This window comes from Metopolophium dirhodum, chromosome 7 (assembly GCF_019925205.1).
Source record: "Metopolophium dirhodum isolate CAU chromosome 7, ASM1992520v1, whole genome shotgun sequence".
Lineage (NCBI taxonomy): Eukaryota > Metazoa > Arthropoda > Insecta > Hemiptera > Aphididae > Metopolophium > Metopolophium dirhodum.
Window position 1 is genome coordinate 29,484,834 of NC_083566.1, and position 13,096 is coordinate 29,497,929.

At 29.7% G+C, this 13,096-nt stretch overlaps 1 protein-coding gene across 1 annotated transcript; it reads left to right on the forward strand.

The window, feature by feature from the left end:
• Positions 1-1,530: 1,530 nt before the first annotated feature.
• LOC132948047 (uncharacterized) lies at positions 1,531-4,988 on the forward strand. Its single transcript, XM_061018312.1, has 5 exons — positions 1,531-1,701; positions 3,095-3,409; positions 4,025-4,411; positions 4,719-4,787; positions 4,914-4,988. The coding sequence occupies exons 1-5, from the start codon at positions 1,531-1,533 to the stop codon at positions 4,986-4,988; spliced, it is 1,017 nt and encodes a 338-aa protein (XP_060874295.1).
• Positions 4,989-13,096: the final 8,108 nt, after the last annotated feature.

Here is a 13,096-nt window from a genome sequence, read left to right on the forward strand (position 1 = left end):
TGCCAAAATATTACACTATAAATAAACTAATTCTATTCGATTAAACAATGTATCGTCGTCAACAATACTAAAGCCAACACAGTATAATATCAGTATTATATGCGACATAGTGTTTACTGTTTATACGTCATAATAATATAATAATAATAATAATGGGGGACGGAGTGGCCGAGCGGATTAAGGCGTCGGTTGCGACGCACACCGGTTCGATGCCGGCCGCGGGTGGCATTTTTCTTCGGGTAAGTCACGGTGTTCGGAGAAAAGTGCCGCCATCCCCCACCCGGGCACGGCAGATACCTACATGTACCCACTAAAAAATCTGCCAAAACCAAAAAACACACGTGTTTAAAATTTACAGTATATTCACCCTCACGGTGGAAACCACCCAATGGCCTGAGTCGCCAATAAATTATTACTAAACTTTATAATATAAAAATGTTTGGTTTTAATAACACTATAAGACAAAAATGTCAATTTTTGACTTAAGTCATTTATACCATACGCCAAAGATTTATCTTATTGACAATTTGTAAATTATTTTGCTGTTAAAAATTTATAAAATGTTCAATTTTTGTAGCTAAGGATTGAAAAGTTTAAAACAAGGTTCCGCGTAAGTAGTTCAAACTGTAATCAAAAAATCTAAAAAATATATTAACACAGTTTTTTTTTTATAATTATTTGAAATTCAAGTTTTGACGAAATTAGATATTTAAGCGAAGAAAAACGATTTTGAAGAAAAAAACAAAATTATTTTATACGTTGATAATATTATAATTTTACTATATTATAGCATAATACAATAATTGTACTATATTAAATGAAACAGAAAGCCGGATATTAGTTTTTTCTAGCAGTACCGGAATCGTTAGAAATCCATTACCTAGTGCGAATTACAAAAACAAAACAAATCTTACTAAACTAGACACACACCCGACTTGGTTCGTTGGGGCGTTGGTCACATATATAGTAAACTACCTACACATATCGACACACTAAAAATAAGAAAAAAGTGGATTTGATGATTACACGAAAAAAATCATTTCATATATTTTATTATTGTGTAAAGAGTAATGAGTAATGACTCATATACAAATGAACACATTTTAAAGGCAATTATTTATTAGTAAAAAAATATGTTATAATTTTCTATATGTGAAAGTAGGTACCTACTTTATACTAATTGAGTAAGTTCTATACCTATTTCGATTTCAGCAAAGTATTTTCAAAATGTATTATTCTCGGTATAATATAAAACAAATAACCTTCCACAGTATTTGTGAGCCACTTCAACGATTGTTCTAATATACCCACATTGCAATATAATAATTTCACTAAGAAAATGATTAAATTATTCATTCATATATACACACATTAAAAAAATTAGTTTTCAATTGGTAAAATCATTACAATCGTTCAAACGTGACAAACTCAGAAACACTATATTATTTATTTATTTCTAACATTAGACAGTGTTGTGCCTAGTACCTACCCACTAGATTTGTGAATAAATAAAACATATAATCAACTATTATGAGTGTACGATCAATATTAAATACTTTTAACCAGTTATTTTTGATCTGCGGTTTGGGTAGTATCAAGTACAATCAAAGCGATCCAAATACGACAATGGTGTTTTATACCTGGCGATGTACAATAATTTGCTGTGGATTCAAAACATTTTACGACGCAAACCGTTATTGGGTAAACTATATATTGAATTTGATTCAAATTTTTACATACCATAGTACAAATTACATCATTCACACAAATATTTACCATTTTTAAATTTTTCATCGAGGTACCTATGCTGCAGTTATTAGTTATTACCATTATTATTATAATAATATTAATATCTTTTATTGTTATATACTTATATCCATTACTTTGAAGATACCCTAGAGGCCTAGACTTTATAAATAACAATATTTTTGGACTGTACATATGAAGAAAAAAAACAGCTTCATATATATGTATAATTTGTACCTTATATGACCTGTACAAGTTGTCGATGATGATGACGTAGACCAAATTATAACATGTTTTTTTAATTTAAAATAAACCCTTTTATTTAATTTAGTTTTAATTTTTTGTTGAATAAATAAACTATGTCATTTAAATTAATTTTATATTGATGCAAAAAAAAAACCAATAAAAAGTGGCCGCAACATAAAAAGTAAATTTTAATACAATATAGACGACGACGCGTATGAGTGTAAGACGTGAAAGTTATAACACTTATATTAGCTGTGCACGATGCACCTCGTTACCCGTTTAAAATGCCAAATCTATATAATTCAAACATTGTTCAATTCGTTATTTAATATTCAGTCTAATGATGTTCAAAGCTTAAAAATCGTCTGCTATTTCTATTATAATCTTTAACCAATGATAACAATTATTTATAAACAAAAAAAAATAAATTAAATTTCGATTTTTATCGACCACCGTGTATCTCAAAATACTTGTGCAAGCACCACTTACACTTACATAGTGGTACAAAGATACCATGCAAATTTCAAGACTCAAGCTATCATTGTCTAGGCTCTACGCGTTAACCAGTCAGTGAGTCAGTCAAGACACGTTCGATGTTATTATACTATAGGTTTAGAGTCATCCAAATAGGGGACCACGAGGGGCGTACGTAAGTGTACCTATAACGTCTAACTCTAAAGTTTCACGGTTATACCGAGTTTGTAATTTTTACCTAATTCACTTACCACGGATTGGATACAATATTGTGCCATAGCTTGTCCGATGGTTTTCGACATAGTTGTAGATATAACCGGCTGACTTCGCACGGGAAAAAATGATTAATTAATACAGAATACGTCAATATATCGGTTTTGGTGTACCTCGGTTGTATCGTGTTTTAATATGTGTTTGCGGCTGTCTCGTATGATGTCAGTGTCAACGCCATAGCGCCATCACTGGCAGTTTTCGAATATTCGTTGATTGGTGTGAATTCTTTGTTGCGCGGGTTAGCGGTGTTGCCGTGTGTGTGCGGGATCACACTATTCACATATATTCAATATTATATAGAATTTTGTAATATGTACTAATATGTATAATAATAAAATAAAATTATATGTTGCAGGCCAAAAGATTTGATAAAGACATATTCGACATTACGTCGTTTGTAATGATTTGTTTTTATGAGACGTCATACATTGGGCGAATCTTATCCAATATGTGGCGGCTATTTTTTGATAATAAACTATCTGCGGTATTGATTAAACTTGAAGGAATTCACGACAAATTGATACGTCTGAACGTGATCAGGCCGATGAAAGTTAAAATGCATTGGCTTTTATGTTTTGGTATTCTTGTCCATTTTATAGCTTATAATATGCGTACAATGTACTGGATTATAGTTCAATTAAGATTCCCAAACATGATTATATTATCTTCGGTAACCATCAACATATGAACATATTTTAATAATAATTATATTTATACACGTTAAGGTGAATGTCACATTCGCCAAAATGTCTGGTGAATGTCAATTTCTTCTTAGATGTAAACATTCACTGTTCAATTTTGACATGTACCTATACTATCTGTTTTTGAGGAATGTTAACATTTTTTTAAAGAATATGAATAAACTCAAAAAGGAACTTTTATATTAATATAAACTTAAAAGATAAACTATACGGTATCATTAGGTATTTAACGTTAGTCTAGGTTAGGTACTAGCTTTTAGTTTATACTAACTAATAATCTCTAACGTGTCTCTCTAACCTTCATCTCTAACCTCCACCTGTGAGTGTTGGTATGTTTTTAATATTCATTCAAAATGTTAACATTTACCAAAAGTTGACATTCACCAAATGTCCAAATGTCTATATTCACCTTGACATATACGTAATAAAAAATAAATTGTTCGTTCTTTATTTCTCAATAATATCTTTGTCTTAACTATATAATTTTTAAAAATTTTAGGGTTTAATTTAAAGTTTAATAGTATATACTTTAAATTATACACATTTAATTGAAATTCACTCATATCGTTTATATATATTTTTAGATCACTTGGTTGATTTCAAATATTTGTGCATGCGTTGCGTTTTATGAATACATATTACTTATATCATACATCAAGTGGATGGTGTACATAATAAATGAACAAATTCCGAAAAATATATCAACCATTAGTACCTTCAGAGACTTGTATATGGAAGTTCTAGAATGTTTAAACGATATAAATAGGTCAATATACGGTTTGCCGGCCATAGTGTGTCATGTTGCAGCAAATGTTGGGTTTATCGTTATACTATTGTTCTATAAAGTTATATTTGCTGATAAATACGGCAGTGGAGACGTTAGTCTTGTAACCATCGAAATTGTAACAATAACTATAAGAACAATCAGTGTTATACTATTATATGGAATTGGTCACGCCACGGAAAAAGAGGTTTTTATCATAAAATATTAGATTTATACAATGACTCTTTACAAAAAATAAAAATATTGTGTGTTGCAAGTACGCGCGGATGAAGTGATACTTCTTTTGGAGTTGCGTGTTGATGAATAACGCGTGTGTTCTATAAAAAATATTAATAATAAATAATTTAGGCTTCTTCAACAATACCTATATTTTTGAATACCGATATCGTTTGGTTTCGTGTGATATGGAATCACGATACCGAAAGAAAATAATATTATTAATATTATTTAAATTATGTATTCATTATTTTTTAAACTTATTTTTTGGTTTTCAGATAAATCGAATGAGCCTTGTTTTACATCAACGGTCCTTAATAGAAAGAAACCCTAGAATAAAACGTCAGGTAAGTTCATTGCATTTATCATTTTCGTAATACAATTTAATATTAAGTTTCTAACTATACTTACTTAAGTGGCTAAGCCATTTCTTAAATAATTTATTTACCTATATTATTTTTATTACTATTTAGATCAAATTTTTTATTTTACGAAGATATCACGAGCACTTTCATTTTGAGTTGTTGGAATATTCAAGATTAATCTAAGACAACTACTCATTTTATCACAAAAATCATTTGCTTACTTGGTCATTCAAATTCTGTTTGAATTGAATAAAAATAAAAATCAATAGTTAAATGGAATTGTAATATAAAATATTTCTAATGAAATAAAAACACGGGATAACTAATGACGACGGGCCATACGGGATGTGAGATGATTCTATATTATATTACATTATACATACACATTACACATTTATGTACGCATTCCTTATACACACCGTACACACGCGACACATAAATTATAATCCACAGCCTTCCGAACGGAAGCCCTGTAAAAACAACACGATAAATTACCATCCGAACCTTTGTCACACCACACAAAATAAGATCATAAACATGTCATAGCTCATCAGTACTTTAACATTACGCTTAAGCTACTACACACGTCAAAGATAAAGTAATTCCACCAAAATTGCCCCATTTAAGGATGTGACAAAATCGACACAGACCCCAGGCTCTAAGTAAGAAGCCGCATGACACAACGTCCACGGCAGGTGTGCACTACGATATATTTTTGGTATTTGTTTAAATGCATTCACACTTGTACCTATGTATTAATATTGAGTCATTCGAACATCCGGTATGATCTTTTGACTACTTATCTTCTACTATACTGACCAAATAAAATTGTTAATTACTTCATTCCACGTAACTTAAGACTGTCTACCATGTATATTACAAATCATCAGTCGTAACATTAAATAGCAGTAGTTCACAGGTTAGATTACACTCGAATAGTTATCAATGTCCGTATGAGGTGCTATATGGTGACCACGATCGTAATAATCTCAAAAAACTACACATGTAGAAGCATTACATAGGGATATTATTTCGAGTAGTTTACAGCTTGGTTCACGTTAGAGTTGTTATCAATGTCCGTGACAGGAGCTATATTATGGTGACCAGTGATCTCTACTTTTCCCCTAAATACTCATGTAACTTTCTTGTGTATTTAAAATGTGATTGGAATTTATTCCGTAATAAATAATATTATTATTATTATACATATTATGTTTTTGAATGAATAAATGATAAATATTATATTGTTTCACATTTAAAAAAAAATGTTAAATCATTAAGATTAGTTGATATCAACACAATAGATATTATATAGCAATCAAATTTGAAGTTCTTTGGATAAAAATACTAATAAACACATTAATATGTACAATGAATGCACAACGATAATATTATATTATTATGTACCTATACAATTCATTTGAGAAAAAATCTGTGCTAAAATTGAAATTTTAAATAACTACTTTTAGATTCTGAGCGGTGAGATGAATGTATTGATTTTACAAAGTTGTGTATTCTTATTTTAGAGTTATCACTACTTCCGAATAGTAAAAAAGCTCTATTACCGTTTTATAGCTCTATAGAATGCAAAAACGTCACATTCAATATCATTTTTCATTTACCCACTAAAAATATGTGTCAGTATTGATTATCTATATTTAGTCTTTAGCTAATTTTTTAAGTATAGAGAGCCATATTTACTTAAGGCAGTATATTTATTTTAATTTATTCAATTAATCACTGAAATAGTGAAATAATAATTCAAGACTGCCTTATTTCAATTTGTGGCGTTCTTGTCATAGTAAAAAAAAAACTATATTTATCGTGAAGTTGAGTGAATAACAACAATATTTTAAGTGTTGGTGGTATTGGATTTTATAATTTGTGATATATTTTAGTATATGGCTGTTCTTAAAATAAATTTCTGTATGCAATACAGTCACATCTCAAAGTATTGCAGTCCTGCATTTACTTAAAAATTGTAAAATGCCACAAGTCTAACTTTTTGGGTTTAAAAGAGTATTTCATAATATTTAAAAAAGTTATAATGTAAAGTATGTTTATAAGTATTTGAGTTTTTATTTTCAAGCGCATAGGTAAAAAGCAGTTTAAAATAGCTTAGATTCAAACTTAAAATCGCATTTTCTCAAAACCATAGGTGTAAATAGTGTTTGAAATTTGGGGGGGCTAGATAGGGTAGATCAGGTCAATACTTGATACTCTTATGATGCTTTTAAATTATAGTAATGCAATCATTAGTTTTGGGGGGATTATAGAAATTCTAGGGGGGGCTAAGCCCCCCCCCCCAATTTGCTACTATGCTCAAAACTATACATTTTGTGTTGTGACATTTTTGTTCTAGAGGTGCGAATTTTATGATCACTTCGGAGTTTGTTGATTGTGCATCATTGATCACTTGACATTAAATTGTATGTGAACTATATCCATAATAGTCATAACTAAACAGCTGATATACTTGTTCGATTCAATCGATTCAGAAACCTGCTTAGTGCATTTTTTAAGCCAGATATCTATTACACGAGTACACCTACCTAAGTAGGTATATATGATCACGTAACGTTTAGCAAAACTGTATAAGAATAACGCTTGCCAAGTCAGGGATCGGCATGTAAACTTTCTTGATTTTTAATTTTTAGAAATGTATTAACTGATATCACACCCAAGTGGTATAGAAATTTGAATCCAGAAAAATGTCGGCGTGAAAGGCCCACACAAAAAATCATTTTCATTTTCATTTAGTGAGATAGATCCCCGAAACCAGAGAGCGTATTTCGTTGTTTAGGGTCTTGTTGGATTCACATTAGTTAGGAGAAGTGCAGTGAAGATTTTCAGAACTTTATCTTTAATAGTTAATTCACTACAGAACATAAAAAAAAAAATTAAAACAAATTTTATTGGGCGTTTTTTTTATGTTTTTCAGCATTACAGCTTTGTAGTGAACTAACGATTGGAGATAAAGTTCTGAAAATCTTCAATGCACTTCTCCTAGCCAATGCGAATCTAACAAGAACCCAAACAACAAAATCAGTTTTCCAGTTTCGGAAATCTACCTCGCTAAATGAAAATCTAGCGAAAAATAACTCTTTTTTTTATCTGTGTAAAATTAAATAATTTAAAAATATTTTAATTCCACATTTAGTATCTACTTAATAATTACTTTTTAATGAGTTATCAACTAACTTTTTAGCTATCATAGTTTAGGAGAAAAGTAAAAAAATAGAAATTTTTGGACTGGTCACGCCGACGTTTTTATGGATTCAAGTAGTTATACCGCTTGGGTGTCATATCAAATTTCTCTCATTAATATTTTATATTATAGCTAGCTAAATTACCCACCTACTTATCATTACTGAGTCACATATTTATTATTTTCCCATTTAACACAAATTCTTGAAGTTTTCAAAATGCAGACTTATTTCATTTCAATTACCATACTTACTTGATTAAAAATCAAGAACGTAAAAACCATCGTTAATCGACGAGTTAATGAGTTAATGTTCAAAACACGCATAAAATCAGCTGAAAAATTTCGGTAATACATATAATATACGCTTTTTAAATTTATTTTTAATCATAATATTAATACAATATTTATATATATATGATTTCATGATACATTTATAATAGTGTTATAGGTATATAATATAATATAATAGTTACCTAATCATTCCTCAATAATGGTATCGTTATTGTTTTAATTTGATAACATGGTAAATAAAATGTATACAAATCATATTCAATAACGTTTAAGCGGTAGGTGTACATAACATAACAAGGTTCATAAATTATATAGATACATAACTCGAAATAACAACCGGTATAAATTAAAATTCTTTTATATTTTAATAACGATTATGCTGTATATACTGTCTAGCGTGACGCAAGTAATATCGGTTAACGCCGATTTATACCTGCGATTTACAAATTATAGAATACATATACACGTTAACAAACATCGGTTCGAGATAAATGTTATCATCGAATGAAAAAAAAAAATCGTATATCGGAATATAATATAAGTAAAGGTAAAACTATTTATTACAATAACACTATAGTATAATTATTATAATAGTCTATAATAGGGAAAAAATTGACATTCATTTTGATTAAAACATAATATAATATGTATCTTATATTACCCCTAAACACGTAAACACACAATAAGTAAAAATATATCGGTTATAATATGTATCTAAAATTTCATGACGTCGAGTGGCTGCTGCAGGAGCGGGATTGTTGAATTATAATAATTTTACCGGTAAAATATTTAGAAGGCTACGTGAATTTACGTGTGGTATTCACACGTCGTATGTACAATATAGAAGGCGATCAAGTATACTCATCTCCATTTTTTCTTTAATAATTAACTCACTAAAATTCTGATTATTGAATTTTTTGAGTATACCCACTTTTATACCATATTTTCAAGATTTATTACCTATGCCATTTGAGGATTGTCTAGTGGTGATCAAAAGTTTTTTTTTTGTCATATTAGAGCCACTTTTGTTTTTCATTGTACGTTGTTAAGCAGATTTTTTTTTTATAAACTTTGATGTTTACCAATTGAAACTCAAACGAGTAGTTTCTACATTATTTGACTGCATGTGGCCATGTAGAGGCACCTACTAAGAACATCATAGTCTATGGTAGTAGGTAAAAGGCATGGGAGTAAGACGATTTAAATATAATGATAATAAATTTACATTTTATAATTTGTAAAAATTGCTTGACTATAATTAATAAGTACCTATTAGACTCAATATAGCATCCATTTTACATTTGGTGTAAAACTATTATTTAGGCTTATTGTCCTTGGTGCATAAAGTATAATATCTCAGAAACTACTCGTTTGAATTTTGATTAAGATGTAGATTTTAGGTATCAATATATTTTAAAAAAATCTGCTTCGAAGTAAAAAAGTGTGGTTTTCATATGAAAAGTGAGTATGTTTCGTCACTAAACACTCCTAAATATTATACAAAAATATAAATATCATAAAATATTGTGTATAACTACAGGTACTTAAAAGTTCCAAAACCAGAATTTGAGTAATTAGATTATTAAATGATAAAATGGGGGTGTCATGTCGGGTGTACATGATTCGTGAATCACTCTGTATATATTTTCAAATGTCATTTGAAATATGTACTGTTGTGGAAATAATAAATTAACATAATCTGAAAATGTCTATGTACCGATATCGGAATATCCCGCTATAAGTATCAAATATGAATATAAATCTGAAATAGAATTTATACACTGCCACTCGATGCGATAATAATATGTACGTTTATTAAATCTTAACGGCTTTATACTTTATATTTTCGATTTCAATATTGTACCTACTCGCATTTTTATCGATACCGCTAAATTCTATTCGATAGGAAAGGTTACAAGTACCTATACCGCCATTACTATATAGCTACTTGAAAAACGATATGATAATTTTTCACACATTTTTATTTTCATAATAATAATATTTTATATTCGTTTTATCAGGACCCGTTCCCAACACTATGGCTGGAAAGATAGATTTTCATTTAAAAACTAATATTGTTTAATAATAATTATTATAATATAAAATATATTATAAATGTTCGACTACTGCGCTGCATACTCGACGGACATGTCGCCGACAGAACAACAACGCATAGATCGTGTAAATATTAACATATAATTTTAGTATAATATTGTATATATATATATATAATAGGTAACTCAAAACGTTAAAAAAAAACATCGAAATCTTTTAGGTATAAATGTACATTTAGGTTGAACCCTGTGTGGAGATACGAAGGATACGGATTTATGTGTGCCGGACGTGTATTATAACGATTATCTGTCGAATGTTGATTTCAACAAATGGAATGAGTAGTACCTACGTGGAGAAATTCAAAATTTTAGAAACGTGTGACACGTGACTTATATTGTCCGGTTCCGTCGGATAAAACCGTATTTTATCCATTTAATCCATCAAACGGGAAAAGCCACGGTTTTATATGGAACCATAATAATTATTAAACGCCTTCAAAAGTGGTTGGATGTGGATCGATGGTTATATTTCCACTATAGTAATATATACAATTTGGGTAAGTATACTTGATAGCAGTTTCTCTGATAAAAGCCGTCGCTGAAACTCTGAAAAACCGCGGTGGTGGATGGCGGACGTTCTTTGAGAATTATTTTATTTTTCCGGGCATTGGGTTTCTGTTAAAATACACTGTTTCCTATATAAACACGAATCGATATATGATGGTTTTCGGCTAGAAAAAAACGAAAAAGGCTTCTGAAATTTGGGCAGCGGCTCAATCCACACCCTGCGTGTACGGTCACCGCAGTTTATAGATACATTATAACCACAAACTTACAATTGTTATGTATGACGACTGCGTAAATAATACGTGAACGTTCAAATCATGCGTATGATATAATATATATTAATGCATAATATTATAATATATAGAAGAAGTACCTGTATACAGTTGTATTTAGTATTATAATATGTATAATAATAATAATAATAATTCAGTCGGATGAAAAATAATAATGTAACGCACTCGAGATATCAAAAAAAAAACGAAAAATAAATAATGTCAACATAATATTGTGCGTGTAATTTTGGCGGTTTTTGTATTTTTGATCATAATATACCTTCCGACGATATTATTTCGTCGCGGACGAATAGAGATACGCGATCGCGTCTATTCGGTCCAAATCTAGCTAGGCTCAACTCGAGAGTTGTGAGTAGATAGTTCGAAAAAAAAAATTGAATCGCGACATCCGGAGACAGAGACTTCGTCAGGAGAAGGGCGTTCCAGTGCGACGCATGTTCTGGAAATGTTGTGCAGGTGGTTAGGAGGGATGGTGGGATCATCCACGGATGGGCTGTTGAAAATAATTAAAATAACTGTGATCCCGAAAACATAATGCCGCACTTACAACAACGCTTGCATGTTTAATACCTGACATATAGTGTCGATTCCATATTAATTCCCGACAACATATATTGTGAAGTTGTAAGATGTCCTTTTTATATTCGGATAAAATTGGTGTATATGAGTGATTATATTATTTTTCCAAAGTAAATTTCGTCGTAAAATCGATCAGTGGCGCATTCTGTTAGCAGATACCATAATAATATAGGTTTGACCGTTTGGGTAAGTTGTAACTTGTATGTAACAGGGTACGACTATGAGAAAAAAATAACAGCGTATTCAAAATGTACGTGCACTATTATACATACAGTCAATTAAATTTTATGGACATTGAGTGCTTTTGACATTTACTTATTCTTCTATCCGATTTCATAAATGTTTTTTTATTTCTACTACAATTAATATTAATATACTCGCGCGTTGTTAAGAAGTTGGGCACCGGAAGACAGATCACAGACAAGTTTTCATATAATACATTGGTAAGTATAATAATACCGTCGTATGGAATATATAGTTTAATTTAATGTTTTTGAAAATACACTGTTGTTGCATTTAAACAAAAGATGTTAATTCACGTGAAATAGTATTTTTTAAGTACCAAGGAATTAAAAAATATTGAACACGGGCGTTAAATATTTTCCACCACGTGCGAAATTTAACCAAAAAATAACGATCCGAATTCACGAGTCCCGAGTCAAACGATGCGCGCGTCCAACATTTGCGACTGGAACTCTATATTATATTCAGAAATTATGACACAAATTTAAAATTAAACCTTATGAATATTATAAGAATTTTTAATTTTATAGTATTTTTATGTGTTTTATTATACCTACCTATAATAATATATATATATAGGTATAGGTATTTGTGGCTCGATGTCGAGTAATCCGATGACAAAATGAAAGAATAACGGTAGGTAATTAATAATTTAATTAAATATTACTAACTAAACTAAATGTATAAGATTTATCATTTAATTGACAAAAATAGAAAATTGTTTTTCCCATAATCTTATATAGTACAATATAAAGAACGGCAGAACGTATGTACCTATAATAAATTTATTTTTATGCGGTATGTATGATAATATACGTAAAAGATGGTAATTTTTATAGTTTTTATTTCAATATTAGGGAGAGGGGGCTACTTTGTAATCCAGAAAATAATATTTAAGTATAATTTTTAAAGAAGACTATAGGAGATGTGCCCTAACTTGTTGAACATAACTTTTCACACAGGTTAGTATATAGTATAACACTCTATAACATTACATTTTAAAATTTTAACAGTATTCCAATCATAAATTAAATAATAAAAAAAATATATCTGATC